Source organism: Microcaecilia unicolor, chromosome 8, assembly GCF_901765095.1.
Source record: "Microcaecilia unicolor chromosome 8, aMicUni1.1, whole genome shotgun sequence".
NCBI classification, from domain to species: domain Eukaryota; kingdom Metazoa; phylum Chordata; class Amphibia; order Gymnophiona; family Siphonopidae; genus Microcaecilia; species Microcaecilia unicolor.
In genome coordinates this window covers 102414170-102436128 of record NC_044038.1, presented here as the reverse complement: position 1 = coordinate 102436128, position 21959 = coordinate 102414170, and the positions used below count along the sequence as shown (strand labels likewise).

The 21959-nt window shown below is 44.7% G+C and overlaps 1 protein-coding gene across 1 annotated transcript in view; it reads right to left on the bottom strand.

Annotated features, from left to right (window-relative positions):
- Positions 1 to 6079: 6079 nt before the first annotated feature.
- LGI4 (leucine rich repeat LGI family member 4) overlaps positions 6080 to 21959 on the bottom strand; it is a 176063-nt gene continuing 160183 nt past the window's right edge. Inside the window, 3 exon segments of the mRNA XM_030212961.1 lie at positions 6080 to 6596; positions 6598 to 7069; positions 19628 to 19792. Of these exon segments, the coding sequence (XP_030068821.1) occupies positions 6254 to 6596; positions 6598 to 7069; positions 19628 to 19792 (980 nt within the window). The 3' untranslated portion in view covers positions 6080 to 6253.

Below are 21959 nucleotides of genomic sequence, written 5' to 3'. Positions count from 1 at the left end.
CTTCACTTTCTCCCCAGATTCTGGCTGAGTACTTTCTCCCCAGATTCTGGCTGAGTACTTTCATGATAAGGTTCACAAGATTAAACTTGAATTCCCAACCAGGTCACCTCCACCTCTCCTTCCCTTAGTCCATTCTCTCAACCCTCCAACCCCTCCCTCCTTTTCTTCCTTTTCTGAACAGTGAAGAGGAAACTACACATCTTCTTTCCTCCTCGAAACTACCTGTTCCTCTGATCAAATTCCCACCCATCTACTTAACACTATCTCTCCTACTGTCATCCCTTTTATCTGTCATATCCTCAACCTTTCACTTTCCATTGCAACTGTTCCTGATGCCTTCAAACATGCCGTAGTCACACCACTCCTTAAAAAACCTTCATTGGACCCTACCTGTCCTTCCAACTATTGCCCCATCTCCATCCTCCCTTTCCTAACCATTATACTTGAACGTGCTGTTCACCACCGTTGCCTTGACCTTCTTTTATCTCAAGCTATTCTTGATCCACTTCAATCTGGCTTTCGCCCCCTTCATTCAAGTGAAACAGCGCTTGCTAAAGTCTCCAACGATCTGTTCCTGGCCAGATCCAAAGGTCTCTATTCTATCCTCATCCTTCTCGATCTATCTACTGCTTTTGACACTGTTGATCACAGCCTACTCCTTGATACGCTATCCTCACTTGGATTTCAGGGCTCTGTTCTTTCCTGGTTTTCTTCTTATCTCTCTCCCAGCGTACCTTTAATGTGTACTCTAGTGGATACTCCTCTACTTCTATCCCACTTTCAGTTGGTGTACCTTTGTGCAGCGCTGCGTACGCCTTGTAGCACTATAAAAATGCTAAATAGTAGGAGTAGTAGGGATCTGTGCTAGGACCTCTTCTTTTCTCCATCTATACTTCTTCCCTTGATACTCTGATCTCATTCCATGGTTTTCAGTATCATCTTTACGCTGATGACTCCCAGATCTACCTCTCACACCAGAAATCTCAGCGAGCAATCCAGACCAAGTATCAGCCTGCCTGTCTGACATTGCTGCTGGATATCAGCACCATCTGAAACTAAACACGACCAGACTGAGATTCTTATCTTTCCCCCTAACCACCCGCTCCACTTTTCCCCCATTCTCTATTCTGTGGATAACACTCTCATCCTTCCTGTCTCATCAGCTTGTAACCTCCCTCTCCTTCTCTGCACATATTCAGCAGACTGCTAAAACCTGTCATTTCTTTCTCTATAATATCACCAAAATTCGCCCTTTCCTTTCTGAGCACACTAACAGAACCCTCATCCACACTCTTATCACCTCTCGCTTACACTATTGCAACTTGCTTCTCACAGGTCTCCCACTTAGCCATCTCTCTGCTCTCAATCTGTTCAAAATTCTGCTGCACTACTAATATTCCGCCAGTGTCATTATGCTCATAGTAGCCCCTCTTCTCAAGTCACTTCACTGGCTTCCTATCCGTTTCCGCATACAGTTCAAACTCCTCTTATTGACTTATAAGTGCATTCACTCTGCAGCTCCTCAGTACTTCTCCACTCTCATCTCTCCCTACATTCCTCCCCGGGAACTCCGTTCACTGGGTAAATCTTTATCTGCACCCTTCTCCTCCACCGCTAACTCCAGACTCCGTTCCTTTTATGTTGCTGCACCATATGCCTGGAATAGACTTCCTGAGCCGATATGTCAAGCTCCATCTCTGGCCGTCTTCAAATCTAAGCTAAAAGCCCACCTTTTTGATGCTGCTTTTAACTCCTAACCCTTATTCACTTGTTCAGAACCCTTATTTTATCATCCTCACTTTAATATCCCTTATCTCTTGTTGTCCTGTTTGTCTGTCCTAATTAGATTGTAAGCTCTGACGAACAGGGACTGTCCTTCATGTTCCAAAATAGATGCTACGTACGTCTAGTAGCGGCTATAGAAATGATAAGTAGTAGTAGTAGTAGTAATTAAGAGTAGAGGATTAGTGAGAAGAATATAAAAGGCTGTAATCTTGTTTATATCTATCTGGTGAATACAATTCATGTAAATAGTTGCTCTGAAGCATTTATCCCTGTTGCCTGATAATTCAGGTTGCAGTAGACCTTTGTTTTGGTTTGGACATATCTTCTGACTTGGACTGTTTGTTGACTGATTGAAGCATACTGAGTGAGTAGATTAAGTGCCAGTCAGCCTCCTAGCTTTGGTAGTCCTGGTGCTAAAGAACTTTTATAGTAACCCAACCTACAGTATGCTCACTTGCCAACCCAGAGTTACTTACTTACAGCACGGCATCTATTCTGGTACTTGAATTTTTGGGGAGGAAAACAAGTAAATTTATTTATTGCATTTGTACCCCACATTTTCCCACCTATTTGCAGGTTCAATGTGGCTTACATAGTATTGTCAAGGCGCTTGCCCAGTGGGTTGATAGCAGATACAAGGTTGTATAGTGATCGTATAAGTTATAATTGGAGGGTCGGAAGGGATGAAGATTGCGTGTTGTCCAGTACGATTATAGTCTTGTGTTCCTGGGTGGGAGGTTTTCGTGCACTCCAGTTCCTTAGCACTACAGCATGGGGGTATTATTGTGGGCAGAGCATGGGAATGTCATGGGTTTGTGGAGTGTGATTATTATGTTAGGGTTTGTGGTCTGGTGGGGGGTCAAACAGAGGGGGATCTGGAGAGGGTACTGAATGACCCATATCGCCAAATAGGGGATATACTCCTCACTAATAGGGAGAATGAGAGACAGAGGTTGGTGTTTTATTATCCAGAAACCAACTATAGTGATGGGGCTTGAATTAGGTTCCTGAATAATTAAAGGAAAAGCTACTATCAGAGGAATACCAGTAAAAGAAGGGTGAAACAAAAGGTACCCACTCGGGAAAAAACTTGTAGAGGAGAATACAGAACAAGAGCCTGAAGGGGAACTTTGATAACAGTGACTTGAACTACCACTTATGCTTTATCTTGTACGTTCAAGTCTTAATCTGATGTCATTTACTATGTTACTATATTACATGGTTTTTCCCTGACTTAAAGGACTGTAATTTTTTTTTCTGAATCACCTAATAAAGGTGTTTCATTTAAAAATACCAGGTTAATATTCAGCCTGTGGTTATCTTTACAGTATTCAGCACCGCTGATATTCAATTCCAGAACCTGGATAGCTATTTGGGTGAGCCAGGATAGCTTTTTATGTGGTCCTCCTTGCTCGGGCACTAGCACTGATTATCAGCATTGTCAGGATAACTTCCAAGACCTCCCAGACTCTGCCCATGGACCACACTGGCACTAACCAGATAGTGCACAGCAATCTGTGCCAGTATTCAGTGACACCCTCTGATTAAGAGCTGATGAATATTTTCCCAGTCAGCACTATTTAAGCAGGCACAATTTTGTGTTCTTACTTTTGGTCTCTTTTAATTTGCTCCAGTTTAGACTTTGACCTATGTCTCCCCTTATCTACTAGGCTCCTTTATCTTAATTTTGGTGCCATGCTTTTCTGTCTTTTCCTAATTTTCCCCACAAAGCAATAATTACCCCTATAAACATAATAATGTACAGAATCTTCGGGGACACCCTCACCCTCTAGAAAGAGGGCCCGTTACATACAGAAAATCTACCGCCATAAAAAACAGTCACAAAAACGTGTGTGGGTATAACGATTCAAAAGGATAGTGTACACGAAGCTTCTTGTTGCAAAGGCTGTGGGTAAAATGTACTAGTAGGTTTTGGCTATACCTCTGCTTTCAAATTCGTATTTCTATCACTTAAATGCAGTAAACTGGCAAACTGAGTGCATTGTAAAATAGTAGGTTTGAAACAAAATTAAGAAAATACTTTTTCAGGTAGTGCACAATTAAACTATGGAAAGAAGGTTTGGGTAAATGTTTGTGATGGTCACCTCCATCAGCAATTGGTTACCAGGTAAAGAGGGTTTGCCACCTCTTATTTTTGGGAGTGGGCAACGTGGAATTGATCTTATCTGGATCTTCTGGCAACTTTCAAGCAACCAGGATTTGCAAATGTTGGAAACTAGGCACACTGGGTGATTGGTCTCACCTAGCATGGCACTAATGCAGGATTACTAAACAGTTTTATGTCCGTTGTCAGAGGCTGAGCCAGTTCTGGGTTTTTGCCCACTATATTCATGGACATGTAATTCTTTGTATGCAAGTATAGCAAAGATTGAATCAGCCTCTCCCTACATGCATAGAGATATATGGAGGGGCATAATCGAACGGAAACGCCTATCTCCATGGGCGTTTATCTCCGAGAACGGGTCCGTGAAGGGGCGGGCCGAACCGTATTTTCGAAAAAATGGACGTTTTTGAGCTGGGCGTTTGTTTTTTTTTAGCAATAATGGAAACTAAAAACGCCCAGCTCAAAAACGTCCTAATTCGAGCCATCTGGTCGTGGGAGGGGCCAGGATTGGTAGTACACTGGCCCCCCTGATATGCCAGGACACCAACTGGGTACCCTAGGTCAGTGCGGTGGACTTCAGAAAAAGCTCCCACATGCATAGCTCCCTTACCACGGGTGCTGAGCTCCCAACCCCCCTCAACCAAAACCCACAAATGTACAACACTACCATAGCTCTTAGGGGTGAAGGGGGCACCTACATGTGGGTACAGTGGGTTTTGGAGGCCTCCCATTTACCAGCACAAGTGTTACAGGTAGGGGGGGATGGGCCTGGGTCCACCTGCCTCAAGTGCACTGCGGTACCCACTAAAAGTGCTCCAGGGACCTGCATACACGCAGGCCTCTAGGACTTGTTGCTGCTGTATAACATTGGCATAACATTGGCACACCAGTTGACACCTGAAGGCTAATCTCTCCGAAAACGTCCTTTATTGGAATAAGCACGTTTACTCACAGTTAACTGCAGAGGTTGTGCCCCACTGGCAACGAGTCTCCCTGGTACTGAGATGAGCAGTAGGTCAGAGCTGGCAGAATGCTGTACAATGCCCTCTTTCAGCCACATTCAAGGGAAGAACTAAGTTCTGTAACGTGGCTAACACAGGAAAGGGAACTAAAACTGGCTTACAAAAATGGCCACTACCGCATGGACTACAACAGGAAACACAACAGGGCACACTCTGACCCAGTAGGCAGGGGGAAAAGCACCATGGGAGAAGAGCCTACCAACTACCAACATTGTGAGACTGTAACACAAGCTAATGAAATCAATGAGCCCAATACCCTACACCCACCACAATGCAATGCTGATGTGACCCTGTAGTGCACCCGAGAGCCACATCTGACTCATGGAAAGGCTGTGACAGGATCGAACACATTCTGCTGTCATGGAGGTGGGTACGGCATTGAGGCTGGCATACAGGGTGGAAAAAAAAGTTTTTAAAGTGGGGTTTTTTTGGTGGGAGGGGGTTAGTGACCACTGGGGGAGTCCGGGGAGGTCATCCCCGACTCCCTCCAGTGGTCATCTGGGCAGTTGGAGCACTTTTTTGGGACTTGTTCGTGAAAAAAAAGGGTCCAAAAAAAGTGACCCAAAATCGCGGTAGAAACGCCTTTTTTTTCGATTATGAGCTAAAGACGCCCATCTCTCCTCGGCTGATAACCACGCCCCAGTTCCGCCTCCACCACGCCTCCGACACGCCCCCGTCAACTTTATTCGTTTCCGCGACGGAGTGCAGTTGGAAACGCCCAAAATTGGCTTTCGATTATACCGATTTGGGCGCCTTGGCGAGACACGTCTATCTCCCGATTTAGGTCGCACTTTAGGCGTTTTTCTCTTTCAAAAATAAGTTGGCTGGTAATTCTAGTAAGTTGTTGACTTTCCTTGTCTTCTTGCTGCGCAACCTTTTGAGTTCCCATATGAACATTTGTATAAAATAAGACTGATTGCTTCTTTGTCATGGGAGTAAAAGGCAAGTAACCAACATCAGGAGAGGGAAAGTACCGAGGAGGAAGAAAGAAGCAGGACAACTGGTGATTACTTGGCATTAGCCACAGCCAGAAACACATTCACAAAAAAATCACTTCCAATTAAGGAATTATCAGGTGTTGTGTTTGTGTTGTGACATAATAAAAGTAATGAAAAGCATTGATAGGACAGAACACCAGAAACCAGATTAACATAGATATTTATTCAGTTCAGCTGTACATTCCTTGACTTAAAGTCACAGGATTTCAGGAGTCTCAACTATATAATACCCAAGTGGAAGGATAAACTTGGGTACTATGGGATTCTGCACCAATGTCAGCTTTATTCTTCCTAGATTCTTTGACTATTTTATCCTGATTTCATCATGCGCTCAGATCAATAATGACGTGTTTATAGATCTGTGTGATCCCATTAAAACTTGAGGCAAATATGAAGTCCTTGTTATCCACAGCTAGGTGTGTGAAGGCCCTTGGTGCTTGGATGTTGAGCTCTTGAAATTTGATGAACTTTTCCTTTCCTCCATCATAATGGTAGACTTCAGAGAAGGAATAGTCATTGCCCAGGATAGTATAGCGGTAACCATTGACGTTGAGGGGCTGGAAGACCATGGAACCACGTGATGGCATTCTCTGAATGTCTTGAAACATAGAGCCATCCCACTTCATTACCTTGGAGTCACCATGAACCGTGTAAGGCAGACAAGACCTCTTCCTTGATCTTGAAGTGCTTCACAGCATAGACATCCTCCATCTCTGGAATGTCTGTACGACGGACAAATTCCTTGGTTGTTTTGGTCCACTGGTATATGATGGGACGCTGGGAGCTGCTGGAAAGGATAAGGTGAGGTTTGTTTGCTATTTCAAGGTACTCCACATCAGTGTCACGGTACCAGGGGTGCAGGGACTGATGAGAGTAGAAGCCATGGCCATTCCATTTGTAGATGGTAGTTAACCCTGCCTTAGAGCTATCTGCAACAATAAAGTACCATTCTCCATCTATGTGGAAGGTCTCAATGTCATTGGGTTTGCGAATCTTTAGAGTCTCAATGTCCTGAATTTTGATGAACTTGTTGACTATATTGTCTCTCTTGTAAATAAAGGATCCACCACAGAGCTGTGCAATGACCATGAACAGCTGGTCCTCAATGACCAGGGGTCTGCAGACTACAATGGCAGTGCCTGGAAGAGAAGAAGAAGAAAGGGGCAGTAGGAAAAGGAAAGCAGAAGGAAGTAGGAAAAGAAAAGATAAGAGATGGCAAAAAATGAGAAGTGAGGATAATGAGTGAAAGTGTGAAGGTAGATAGGTAGAAAGTAAAAAGAGAGGAGAATAGAAATATAAAAAAAACAAAGAAAAAAAGGAACAAGCAAAGAAAAGATGAGAAAAATGGAGAAAGTGAATAAAATATACAATGAGAAGAAGCAAACGTAAAAAAAAGAAGAAGAGAAGAATAGGAAAGAAGTTAAGGAAAAGGAGGAGAAAAGAAAATGAGGGGGAGGAGAACAATGAGAATTTAGTGGACAAATCCCTCACTTTTCAGTTCTGACATACAAACTCAAAAATCACCAAGTGAATATTCAGCCTGCAGAGGTCACGTTTTTTTTTAAACCTTGACCACAGCAGGAAGAATTAGTCCCAGATATTCAATGCGGGCCATGTCTGGGCATTGACATTGAATATCCAAGGACTAATTCTTTGAGTGCTAGCCGCCTGATCTTATGCGGGTCCCTGCTGAATATCAGCCAGGACCTGCATAAAACTTCTGGCCAGGAACCGACCCCCTCTCCTTCAGATCCACCATCCCACCCCCCGGAACTTCAGAACCCCCCCCCCCCCCTTAAGGTCACAAGCCCTCCCGAACAAAATCTAAGCTAGCCCCAGTCCTCCCCTATAGCCCCCCCCCCAGGCCTACCTTTGTAAGTCCCTGGTGGTCTAGGGGGAAACAGGCAGGAACGATGCCCACTCTCTCCTGCCTGGCATGGCCTGCTCTCTATAATGGCTGCTGAGACCTCTAGCGGCATCCTCGTGGTACTTCAAGTACCACAGTACCTGAAGTATTCATGGCATGAAAGTACTGTGAGGTTGCCACTAGAGGCTGCAGCAGCCATTTTGAAGAACAGTCACACTGGCAATTGCTCCTTCCCATTTCCCCCTAGACCATCAAGGACCCATAAAGGTTGGCCCAGGGGAAGAGCTTATGGGATTGAGTTGGGGCTGAGGCCAGCGTAGATGCAGATATGGTATGAGTGGGAGAAGGAATATTAAGGGGGATTCTGAATTTCCGGGGGTGGGGGGTTCGGAAGGATGGGCACATGGTTTTATGTGCTGCTTCTACAGAGGTTAACTAAATTAGGACAGCCTTTTTTCTGTCCTATTCCTTATGCAGTACTAGTCCAAAGAGCAGAACACATGTCTTGGTATGATAAATAAGCTTTATTTGTGCAACGTTTCGCCTCACTAAAGGCTACATCAGGAGCTTAAAACAGCTATTGCAGTCCCAAGACGGTTGCTGTGTTTCTATCTACCCTGTGAGCTGCAAAGCTGACTGTTGCTGCTCTCATTGATTTTAGCTCTATTGCGTGTTTGTGCCCTTTGGGTCCACAATAGCTGTTTTAAGCCCCTGATGCAGCCTCTAATGAGGCGAAATGTGGCCACGTCAGAGTCATTTTGCAAAGTGGCACAAATAAAGCCTATTTTATCATACCAAGACATGTGTTCTGTTCTTCTTTGGTCTACTTTCTGTACTGCAGAACATTTTGTTCCGCTTTTGGTATTTCCTATCCTTATGCAGCTGAATATCACCACTAACCACTAAATCACCACTAAGCTCAAACTCCACCTGTGGCCTGCCCCTAACCTTATCGGTTAGGGAATGGCTGGTTAGCAGGAATATTGAACAGCATTATGAGATTAAGTGCCGTTGAATATCTGTGCTTAGCCTCGACCAAGCAATTTAAACAGCCTCTCCTGTCTGTTTAAATCACTTTGAATGTCTTCCCCTACAATTATAAATAATAAAGTATTTTTGATGGTTGGCCTCTAATCTAATACACAACAGAAATCTGGATTTGAAAGCATTTTCTAAAAGGACAATTGGTTTAACTTTTACATATCTACATCTATATTACCTATAGGTCCCCATTTACTAACATATGTTAAAGTGAGTTAAGCACATGAAGGGTAATTCTATAACAGGGTGTCTGCATTTTCATGCCACTTGAGCAGTAAATGTACAGAATACTGGCACTTTTGTGAGTAAGTGTACACTTATTCATGTAAGTGGCAGCAAAACACCTAAGAAGCTATTTTGTAAGGGCGCACCTAAGTGGCATAGAGACAAATTCTATAAATGGCACCTTAAAAATCGGCACTGAAAACCATGAGCTTAGCACGATTCTGTAAACTACGCCTAAAGATAGGCGTAGTTTATAGAATATGCTTAGCAGTCATTCTTGTGACTAAAATTTAGGGGCACGCATATAGGCCACCTAAAACCAGGCCTAAATATCTGCGCCTTACTTAGGCGCAGATGATGTGTATTCTACAATAGTGTGCATAGTTTTGTTTTTTTTTGAAACACCCATGACCACACCCCCTTTTTACGGCACACATTAGAATTTACGTGCACTATGTTATAGAATATGCCTAGAAAGTTGTGCACATACATTCTAATTAAAGCCAATTAGTGCCACTAACTGGTTGTTAAGTACCAATTATCAGAGCCGACTGGCTCACTAATCAATTAAGTTGGGTGTGCAATTTGGATGTGCAGCCAAATTAGTGTGCACAACTTAAGGCGCCATTTACAGAATTTGGGGGATAGTGTGTAAAGAAAAGGGAGGGATTCATATGGGTGGAGCATGGGAGTGACCTGGCTGGGGTTGCCACACAATTTATAGAGTACAGTAAGTTACGTACTCCCTTGCCACATTTGGGTGCTTGCAATTATTCCATGGGCTGGTCTACAGCCTAATTGTGGTCACCTAAATATATGGCATGCCTATATTGGGTTACTCTAGAAACATGACAGCAGATAAGAACCAAATGGCACATTCAGTCTGCCCATCCTATTATAATCCTGCTGGAACAAGCATGGTAGTGACAGGGTCATGGTCCTGAGTGACTATAATATGGGCTCATTTTCAAAGCACTTAGAAACCTATGGAACTTTGGAAGGCTAAGTGCTTTGGAAATATGCCTAAGGGATTTGGCTGACATTTGAGGCAGATGTTGTCACCTGCCAAACCCTATTTAAGCCTACCTCTACATGCTAAGGACACTCTAGCGTTAATTTCCTCAGCTGTGAGCTTCCTTGTGATTCTCCGTTGTCTGTGCGTGTGGCACAGTGTGAGTTCATTCTCTGTATGGTTAATCTTTACCCTGTGTTCCTGTAATTGCTGTTTGAGCTGGGGGGAACTGGCTCCTCCTGCTGTAGCTCATCTGTGATCTGACTCTCTTTGTGGTTTCCCTTAACCCTTTGTGTGTATTTCGTTCTTATTTGAACCTGTGTAAATTACTCTCCTGCTAGCTCTTCCATTTAGGCTGTTTCTCAGCCCTGAGCTGTTGTCTGTGTGGTTTCCCTTTTATCTTCTATTTTGCTCTTGTTGGTACTGTTTGTACCTATGTGTTTGGTCTTGTGACTTCCATTGGTGACTGTGTTTTGCGCTGTGTGCACGGCTTAGTTAGTATTCCCTTCTGGGACTTTGTTCTATTCCTTTTCCCTTCCTTCCTTCTTGTTTGTTTGAGCTCCAGTTTAAACCTTGCGGCCCGGTACGCTTGGACTCTGTTTGGTGTTGTGGCCCGTGTGAGTGTTCTATCTTTCCTTTCTGGTGGTGCTCTCTAGTCTTCCTGAGCATACTGGGCTTTGTAGCCTTCTGTCTCTATACTCACCTGGGCTCAGCCTGCCTTAGCCCTCGGTCTAGGTCTAGGTCTTCCCTAGGCCTCGGCTTAGGTCCAAGGGCTCATGACCAAACACAACAGAATGCTAGAGCCATGAGCTTGATCGAGCCTTCCGCTATGCAGTTACTTCAGGTTATGGGAGTCGTGATGCATTGATCAATGTGTAGACATTCTTCAGTTATTGTAACTACTACTGGAACTATTGGGAATCCTTTGTCTCCCAGGCCACAAGACTCTGCCACGGGCAGCGTAGGCATTCGTGTAGCCCAGCCCCCTCGTTATGATGGTGATACTAGGACTTGTCGGGGCTTTCTTATTCAGTACCAAATTGTCTTTGAATTACGGACCCAGGATTTTCCCACGGATTGAGCAAAGGTAGCATACATTAATCTCCTTGCTCTCGGGATCCACTCTTGCTTGGGCCTCATCTTTATGGGAGATGAAGGACCCCGTATTGAATAGTTTAATGGAGTTCCTGGAACAATTTTGTCTTATTTTTGAAGAACCTGGGAAGGCTTCGTCTGTGGCTACCTAACTACTAAATCTCCACCAGGGTCGGCTGAACTGGGATGGGACAATCACAGTCTTACTACCATATTCTGGCATGGGGTTTCCCCTACTATTTAAGGACGAACTGGCTGGTCGGGAGCCACCCTCCAACTTGGATGACCTCATTTGTCTCTGTACCCCAGGTGGACATTCGTTTCAGAGAACGTGCCAGTGAGTGTCTTGCCAGTTAACAGTTTGGGCAAACTGATCTGAAGTTTTGACATAAGAGCTCTCCATCCCAGCTTCATGCCTCATGTGATGAGTCAGAGCCTATGCAGGTCGAACATATATTTACTTCGGCCCAGGAGAAGCAATGAAGACGCTTCCAGGGTCTCTGCGTTTATTGTGAAATAAGGGACATTAGTTTGTGGTTGCCCGAATATATTGAAATTGGGAACCAGCAGCCCTGATCCCAGATGGTGACAAGATCTGGGCAGAAATCTTTTTCTCCCCTGACGCAAGTTTTGGTACCAGCTGTCATGGATTTAGGTATAGTGAACCCTTGGACCACAGCCAGAGCTGTGGCAGACAAGTCACCTGGGATGGCAAAAGGCAGGAATTGGAACAAGACAGAATAAACCAGGAGACTAGACAGGGTAGGACAGAGGTAACAAGGCACAATAGACAAGATAAGGACCGGATCCAGGTGAGGCAAGGAAAGCAAAGCAAGGCAAAGGGGCAGAACTGGAACCCAAACAGGACAAGGCAAGACTCGGAACTGGATTAAAGCTGGGACTGGGACCCAGGCAATACAAGGCAAAGCAGGACAAGGCAAGACATGGAACTAGATTAAAACTGGATCCAGAAATGGCAAGACAAGGACAAGGCAAGAACTGGATCCAGACAGAACTGGACAAGATGAGGCAAGCTAGGCACAACTGGACAAAGCAGACAGGCAATACAGAAACTGGATCCAGACAAGGCAAGAAATCAAGGCAAATGGCTAGAACTGAACCCACACAGGAACACAGCAAGACACAGGAACAAAGCTAGAACTGGGTTCAGATACGGCAAGGCAGGTTAAGAATTGGATCCAGACACAGACTCGGCAGACAAAACAGGACAGGAACTAGGGAACAGGAACAAGCAGAAGCAAGCCTATATACAAGGCAATAGTCAGACTTGACTTGGCAGGAACAGGAACCAGGAACTGACTTGGCTTGGCAGGATCAGGAATCAGGAACGGAGCTTGACTGTAGGAGAAACCAGGAATGAAGCTTTGTCTATAGCAGGAATCAAGAGCAGAGCTTGGCTAGAATATGGTAGATTTAAAACAAATAGGAGAAAGATTTTCTTTACTCAGCATGTAGTTGGACTCTGGAACTCGTTGCCAGAGAATGTGGTGGCAGCGGCTGGCCTTACGGAGTTTAAGGGGGGGTTTGGACAGATTCCTGAAGGAAAAGTCCATTGAACATTATAATTTTTTTTTTTTTTGGGGGGGGGGGGGGGGGGTGCCAGGTTCTTGAAGCCTGGATTGGCCGCTGTCAGAGACAGAATGCTGGGCTTGATGGACCCTTGGTCTTTTCCCAGTATGGCGGTACTTATGTGTGCTTAGGTGTATCAGGAACCAGGAATGGAGCTTAGGCTATAGCAGGAACCAGGAACAGAGCTTGCTTTAGCAGAAAGCAGTAACAGGGTTTAGCAATAGCAGAAAGTAGGAACAGGTTTTAACTGTGGCAATAGTCAAGAGCAGAGCTAGACTAAAGCAGGAGCCAGAAGCAGAGTCAAACTGTAACAGCTTGGATGCAGGAACACCAGAGTGAGGTCTGGATAACAGGAAAACCAGAGTGAGGCTTGGATGCATCAATGCAGGAACAAGGCAGTCTGGAGAAGCCACAAAGCCAGATCACTGGAAAAAAAGTGAGTCTGGACGCAGGGGCACAGCCACAGGCATGACACCAGTGAACCCTGTGTGCAAGCTCTAATTGATTCTGGTATTGGTGGTAATTTCATCAGTGAAAACCTAATACGGGACCACCAGATTCCTACCCAAATGCTGCCTCACCCCACTTCAGTGTCATTGGTGTTTGGTCTTGTTCAAGGAATCTTGTGCATCAGAACCGTGCCCATTACGATATGAGTAGGGGTCTTACATCAGGAGACCATCTCCTTTTATTTACTTCCATCAGCTATTAATTCTATTATTCTAGGGTTACCATGGCTTTGTCTGCATAACCCCTGCATTGATTGGGAGCAGGGTCAATTGTTGGCATGGGAATAAGCTTGCCATGAAGTTTGCTTGGATAAAGTATCTCCAGTGCAATCGTTACCCTCCTTTGGCACAAATGAATGTAATGTTACCCGCCATGTATCAACCCTTTAAAGATGTCTTTTCTAAACGAAGAGCTGAAACCTTACCTCCCCATGACGCCTATGATTGCACTATTGAATTGATGCTGGGAACAGAACCCCCTCAGGGTCGAGTGTACCCTTTGTCTCGCCCAGAAACTGAAGCAAGGTCTACCTATATACAGTATAACCTCGCCCGAGGGTTCATTCATCCCTCAAAATTCCCAGCTGGTGCGGGATTTTTCTTCGTGGAGAAAAAAGATGGAAGCCTACGCCCTTGCATTGACTACAGGGGTCTCAATGCTATTACGGCGAAGGACAAATATTTGTTACTACTCATCTCTGAGATGTTTGATCATCTTCAAGGAGTCCAAATATTCTCCAAATTGTATCTTCAAGGGGTGAGTGCTTTTAACACTCGTGACGGGCACTGTATTTAGTGATGCCCTTCGGGTTGGCTAATGCCCCAGCTGTGTTTCAGTCCTTCATGAATCATATTTTTAGAGACGTCTTGTATAAATTTGTTATGGTCTATCTAGATGATATTCTTGTATTTTCTAGATCTGCTGAAGAACACTATAATCATGTGAAGACCATATTGCAATGGTTGAGGGAGAACCAACTGTTTGTGAAACTAGAGAAATGTAAATTTCACTGTTCTGAACTGTCTTTGCTAGGATATATTATTTTGAACCAAGGATTGCGGATGGATCCCAGCAAATTATTCACAATTTTACGGTGGCAACAGCCCATTGGACGTAAAGCGTTACAACGCTTCCTAGGATTTGCCAATTATTATAGGCAATTTATTCAGAATTATTCTTCACTGGCCGCTCCTCTCACCACTCTGACTAGAAAGGATGCTGACACTTGTCATTGGTCTCAGGAGGCTTGACAAAGTGTTTGAGGACCTCAAACATGCTTTTGTAGCAGCACCCATCTTACAACATCCTAATCCAGCAAAATAATGCTTCGTAGAAGGAGATGCTTCATCGGTATGCTCGGGGCAGTACTGTCACAGGCTCTTAACAGTGGAAAGCTTCTCCCCTGTGCCTTCTTTTCCAGGAAGTATACCCCAGCTGAAAATAATTATTCTATAGGAGATCAGGGGTTGTTAGCCATTAAACTGGCCCTAGAGGAGTGGCGGCACCTCTTAGGAGCACAGGTGCCTTTTACAGTATTCATGGATCACAAAAACCTGGTTTATCTACGTGAAGCTAGACGATTGAATCCTTGACAAGCTTGTTGGAGATTTTTTTCCTCCCGCTTTAATTTTTCTTTGACTTACCACCCAGCAGAGAAAAATACCAAGGCGGATGCCCTTTCGAGATCACTGGAGCCTAATATAGAGGATGAACGCTTGCAGCATGTAATTGGTCCTACTGCTATCATTCCAGCAATGGTGGTTGCAGTGCCCCCCAGCATGACTTTTGTATCTCCTTGGTTGAGAAAGAAGATACTTTGATGGGGTCATGCCTCCTGATTTGCAGGATATCCTGGTATCTTGGGAACTGAGTGATTTATATCACAGAAGTATTGGCGGCCCACACTTGACCATGATGTCCAGGAATTTGTTCCACTTGCCCGGATTGTGCCCAGCATAAGGCTGATCATCAGAGACCTCAGGGACTGGTCTTGCCACTACTGTTACCTGAAAAGCCATGGACCCATATAGCCATGGATTTCATTACTGACCTTCCATCCTCTGAAAGATATACAGTCATCTGGGTGGTAGTAGACTGGGTTTCCAAAATGGCACATTCTGTACCTGTGAAACTTGCGCAACATTTCATCACTGCAATCTTCTGTCTCCACGGACTAACAGAGACTATCACTTCAGATCGTGGAGTACAATTCATGTCCAAGTTCTGTCGACCCTTGAATCGGGCTCTAGGTGTGAAGTTGAATTTTTCCTCAGGATATCATCCTCAATCAAGCGGTCAAACCGAACATATTAATCAGTCTCTGAAACAGTTCTTGCAAATGTATGTTACTGCCCATCATGATGATTGGAGTCAGTTACTTCCTTGTGCAGAATTTGACCATAACTACAAAGTAAGCTCTGCCACTGGGTCTTCTCCATTTTATATTTTTTATGGACAACATCCGTGTATTCCATTTCCATTGAAAACTAACTCGGATGCTCCTGCTGCAGCCAGAGCTGTAACCTTCCTCCAATCTATTTGGTTATTGGTCCAGAAGACACTTCAGCAAACCACCCCTCATATGAAATGTCAAGCAGACAAGCATAGATGACTGGGGCCTCAGTTTTAACCTGGTGATTTAGTGTGACTTTCCACTCGCAATCTTTGGCTGGAGACCTCTTCCACTTGATTTGCGCCACGATTTATGAGTCCATATCCCATTATAAGACAAGTCAACCCAGTCAGCTATCAGCTTAAATTGCCACCTAGTTTGCAAGTACACAATACGTTTCATGTATCTCTGCTTAAATCAGTGGTTTTAAGAAAGGGCTCTTTGTATTCATTGTCTTCTCAACCACCAGTATTGGCCTCCCAAGGTAAATATGAAGTTCAAGATATCCTCGATGCCCGACGCCTCAGGGGGCAACTTCAGTATCTCATCTTTTGGAAAGGGTATGGACCAACGGAGAATTCTAGGGAAGCTGCTTATCAAGTTCACGCTCCAGTATTGGTCCAACATTTCCATTGACTCTTTCCTCATAAACCTAAACCCCGAACCCGAAGTAGAGGGGGCCCTTGCGGGGGGGGGGGGGGGGGGGGGCGGTGATGTTATGATCCTGCTGGACAAGCATGGTAGCGACAGGGTCTTGATCCTAATTGGCTATGTCAGGGATTGGGCTGACGTTTGAGGCAGATATCATCACCTGCCAAACCCTATTTAAGCCTACCTCTGCTTGCATAGGACGCTCTAGCCTTAATTTCCTCAGCTTCCTTGTGATTCTACGTTGTCTGTGCGTGTGGCACAGTGTGAGTTCATTCTCTGTGTGGTTAATCTTTACCCTGTGTTCCTGTAAATGCTGTTTGAGTTTGTGAGAACTGGCTCCTCCTGCTGTAGCTCAGCTGTGAGCTGCTTCTCTGTGTGGTTTCCCTTAACCATTTGTGTGTATTTGGTTCTTGTTCGAACCTGTGTGAATTACTCTCCTGCTAGCTCTTCCATTTAGCTGAGTGTCACAGCCCTGGGCTGCTCCTCTGTGTGATTTCCCTTAATCCTTTGTGTGTGTGTATGCTTCTTGTTTGAAGCTGTGTGAATTACTCTTCTGCTAGCTCTTCCGTTAGCTGTGTGTCTCAGCCCTGAGCTGCTTCTCCGTGGGGTTTCCCTTTTACCCTTTCTCTGTGTGTGGCTCTTGGTTGAACCTGTGGAAATTATTCTCTAATTAGCTCCTCTGTTTAGGCTGTTGCTCAGCCTGAGCTGTTTCTCTGTGTGGTTTCTCTTTTATCTTCCTATTTTGCTCTTGTTGTACTGTTTGTATCTGGGTGTTTGGTCTTGTGACCTTCCGTTGGTGACTGTGTTTTGCGCTGAGTGTCGGGCCTAGTTAGTATTTCCTTCTGAGACTTTGTTCTGTTCCTTTTGTCCCTTCCTTCTTGTTTTTGGGTTCAGTTCGGCCTTGTGGACTGTACGCTTGGACTCTGTTATATTGGGTTCCAGTTCGGCCTTGAGGCTGGTATGTTGTTCTATCTTTCCTTTCTGGTGGTGCTCTCTGGTCTCCCTGAGAGTGCTGGGCTTTGTAGCCTTTTGTCTCTGTACTTGTGTGGGCTCAGTCGTCTTAGGCTTGGCCTAGATCTGCCCTATGCCTCAGAATAGGTACAAAGGTTCATGGACCAAACACAACACATCCACAGTAACACAGTCTCTTCTTTTCCTAAGAGATCCTATGTGCCTGTCCCATGCTTTCTTAAATTCAGACACAGTCCTCAACTCCACCGGAGGTGATTCACACATCCACCACTCTTTCATTGAAAAAGTATTTCCTTAGATTACTCCTGAGCCTACAACCTCTTAACTTCATCCTATGCCCCTCTCTTCCAAAATTTTCCTTCATTCGAAGAGACTCATCTCCTGTACATACATACACAGAGGTATTTAAACATCTGTATATTATCCCCTCTCTCCTGCCTATCTTCCAAGTATATATATTGAGAGCCCGTACATTTTACGAAAGAGACCACTGACCAATTTTGTAGCTGTCACGAACCTGGAATATCAAACATGGCCGTACTTAATACCTTTCTTCTGAGTATCTCCAGTTTGGGCGTGTCTACACTTTGGGCGCGCCTACACTTTAGTGTGCCTACACTTTGGACGTGTCTATGTTTGGGTGTGCCTACACTTTAGGCGTGCCTACTCTGACGTCAGATGCCTTCACTTTAAAACCAGGACCTTCTCACTACATTGCCTCAACTACTACCTTCTTGGAGTTTGGTGCGCTTTCCATTGTTCTTTACTTGATCTGACTACTGCTTGGACCTGACCTCTGCTGGATCTGACCTAACTACTGCCTGGACCCGACCACTGCTGGATCGCCGCCAGCCTTGACCACTGCCCAGATCTGACCTCTGCTGGATTTCCACCTGCCATGACCACTGCCTGGACCTGACTTCTGCATAGCTCTGTCCTCGCCTCTTTCTGTCTGAGTCCTCTTACCTGACTTCTTAAGTCCTGTTGGCCACCTGAACCCAGGGGCTCAACTGCTGGGGAATGGTGGTCACCGCAGGTGAAGCGTTGGGCTTCTGACTGCTGGCCCCTGGATCAGCACAAGGGCTCACTTCTATTCCTGATATCAGTGACAGTCGCCACCCTCTGGACCAACTCCATCCTGTTTATATCTTTTTGTAGGTGCGGTCTCCAGAATTGCACACAGTATTCTAATGGGGTCTCACCAGAGAGTTATACAGGGCACGATCCACCTCTTTTTTACTCTTGGCCATCCATTTCCCTATACACCTGAGCATCCTTCTGACTTTGACCTTCACCTTTTCTACCTGCTTGGCCACCTTGAGATCATCAGATACAATTACTCCCAAGTCTCGCTCTTCTTTCATACACAGAAGTAGCTAACCCCCTATAGTATACTTTCCCTTGAATTTTTGCAACCTAAGTGTATGATCCTGCATTTTTAGCATTAAATCTGAGTTGCCAAGTTGCTGGACCATTCTTCGAGCTTCGCCAGATCCCTTCACATGCTATCCATGCCCTCCGGGATATCTACCATATTTCAAAGTTTGATTTTGTCTGCAAAGATACAAACCTTACCAGACAGTCCTTCCGTAATATCACTCACAAAGATGTTAAAAACAGCCGGCCCAAGGACCAATCCCTGCGGTGCATCCTTTTCCTTGGAGCAAACTCCATTTACCACTACCCTCTGTCTCCTTCCACTTAACCAGTTTTTAACTCAGTTAATCACTTTAGCACCCCAACTGAGGGCACTCAGTTTATTTATCAGTTGCCTGTATGGAACCATGTCAAAGGCTTTGCTAAAATCCAAGTATACCGCATCTAGCGCCCTCCCACAATCCAACTGGTCACCCGAGTCAAGAAATCAATCATTTGTTTGACAAGACCTGCCTCTATTGAAACCATGCTGTCTCGGGTCCTGCAGTCCATTTGGTTCTAGAAACTACAGTCCATTCGATTCATAGAATACTCTAGTATTCTATAATGGAATTTGGGTGCCCAGATGCTGTTCTAGAATAGGTTTTCACAGGGTTGGGACACCTAAATGGAGGCACCCAGTTATAGAATTGCCCCCATTGTTAGTAAATAGCCCCCACTGAAAATAATGGGGTTTGGGTTATTCAATGTACATTAAATTGCCTTAACAGACATTAGTAGCTGATGCTTATAGATATTTGTCTTTTTAAAAATGATAGAGCATAACCTATCTTTGATGACCTGGAATCATCTGATAATGTTTTCTTTAAGAAATGTGAACGAGAGAGAGAGAGAATACTAAGGAAAAGAATGGCTAGGAACCTTCTGGGTAGCATAGAAAGGACATAGAAGTGGCCTTCTCTTACCCGTGATGTTGTCATAGCTTCGGAACATGGCTTCCACATGATCCCACTCCAGGACACTACACTTTCCTGTATTAGGCTGTGCAATGATCACATACTGATCCTTCAGGTATGCAAAAGCATTGATGGACAGTGACTGGTAAGGCAGGGACTGGTACAGGACAAATTCTGGGGAGAGCATGATAGATGGTTCATAGACTAGCAATTTAGAGACATATTAGAGTATATTTTCAGCAGCACATCTAGCAAATAATTTGAAATATTTCATCTAGATGTTTCAAATTATACATTATATTCAGTGGTCACTGTTCCCTCTAAGCTGAGCAGGAGTCCTCCACCTACAGTGCTGTCAGTGCCAGTGCTGTTTCACTATCATATATGTCAATAGCGAGGGACAGTCAAGTTCTGCAGGGCTCCAGGGAACCTGCCGTCTTTAACAATTGAAAACACAATATTGAAGCACCATCCCACACTGGCAAACACGCAGTTGGAGGATTCCCGCTCAGCTCAGAGAGAACCGTAGTGGTGATACATATTTGGTTAGTGCTGCTTAATACATCAGTATACATTGATGCTCCAATTATACGTGTTGAGGCAGATAAACACATCCAGGCTGAAACATAGACACTATCCACAATTTTCCCATAGTATTTCACAAGAATGCTGCACATAGGGAAAAATCTGATGCAAGAAACTCTGCATGTCTGTGGAAGTAGATTTTTTTTTAAATTGCTATCCCTGCAATACTCAAGCCAACATCACTACTGCCTCTCCCAATACAGAACATTCCCCCAATCATCCTGATGCATCCTAAGAACTCCTAGCCCCCCACCCCAAAGGCATCCAAAGCCCCTTCCCGTTCCTCAAAACACAACTGATCCTGTCCAGGCGCTTCAACCTGGAAAGACCTCCCCCCACACCTGAGACCCTGTGGCTTAAACAACCCCAAATCCCCCCCTCAACCCCCCCATTCTCATCCTTAGCCTTACCAGTGGTCCCTGGCATCTAGCAAGAGTAGAAGGAATGCCCAGTTGCTCCTGTTTTATGGCTCGGGGTTCAAATATGGCTATTGTGACCCATAGGGATGTCCTAAATTTAAGCGCCAAGTTTAACTGGGCACCGGTCTAAATATCATTGGTGCCCAGTTAAACTCACAAAGCCCCCCCTCTCGAGCTTCCTCCCACCCCCTAAAGGAAATAGAAGGCTGCCCCTGCCCCCTTCCCCCACCCATCCGTGTAGGTCCCCCCAGGGCCTACCTGGAAAAGTCCCTGGTGGTCTAGGGGGAAATCAGGCAGGAGCACTGGCCTGCATTCCAAATTGGCTGCTGTGACCTCTAGCAGCAACCTTATGGTACTTCATACTGCAGGGCTGCCACTAGAGGTTGTGGCAGCCATTTTGGAATCCAGACTGATGCTGGGCAGGAGCAAGTGGGCATCGCTTCTGCCTGATTTCCCACTAGACCACCAGAGACTCTCCAGTTTGTTTTGTGCATAGCATGCCAGTATGAACCTCATTAAGTTTAGAGTTGTGATATGATAATTTTTACATTTACTTCAAATATCCAGGAAAAGATTAACCCTTTGGTGGGCCCTAGGCAAAAAAGTGCTTTAATTCTCCATGATAATAGTAACATAGTAGATGACGGCAGATAAAGACCTGTACGGTCCACAGTCTGCCCAACAAGATAAACTCATAGCATAAGGTATGATGCGATACAACATATGCGTACTTGATCTTAATTTGCCCTTGCCATTTTATGGCACAGACCGTAGAGGTCTGCCTGGCACTGGCCTTGTTCTCCAACTGCTGAAGCTCTCATCCAAGACTCACTCAGGACAAACCAAATCTGTCCAGCCACAATCAGGGCACACACTATAGAAGTCTGCCCAGCACTGGCTTTTCTTCCTAATTACTGGAGTTGCCATTTTAATCACTTGCTATTCTTGGTCAGGTCATTTGTCTCCAGGTGGATTACAATATCAGTATTAGAATTCTAACTCTGTTGGTACTTCTGGTAACAGAGGATCCTGGAAGGCATTTCATTAGGTTGAGACCTTTGAATTGTATTCCTAAGTTAATGTGTCTTATAATGGAGGCATTAGAAGTATAAATTATAAATGTGTGAATTTCATCAAGTTAGCCTTGATCACACCTCCTGACATAAATGGGCAGCATAATGAATTAAAAGAATGAATCAGCCAGCAGTGAAGTATAGCACACACCTTTTCTCCTTGCAGCAGAACTACTAATAGAAAGATTCATAACAAGCCATACTAATATATTAGTGTGGCTTTTTATGAATCATTCTATGTGCTGTGACCTAGGATCCCTCAGC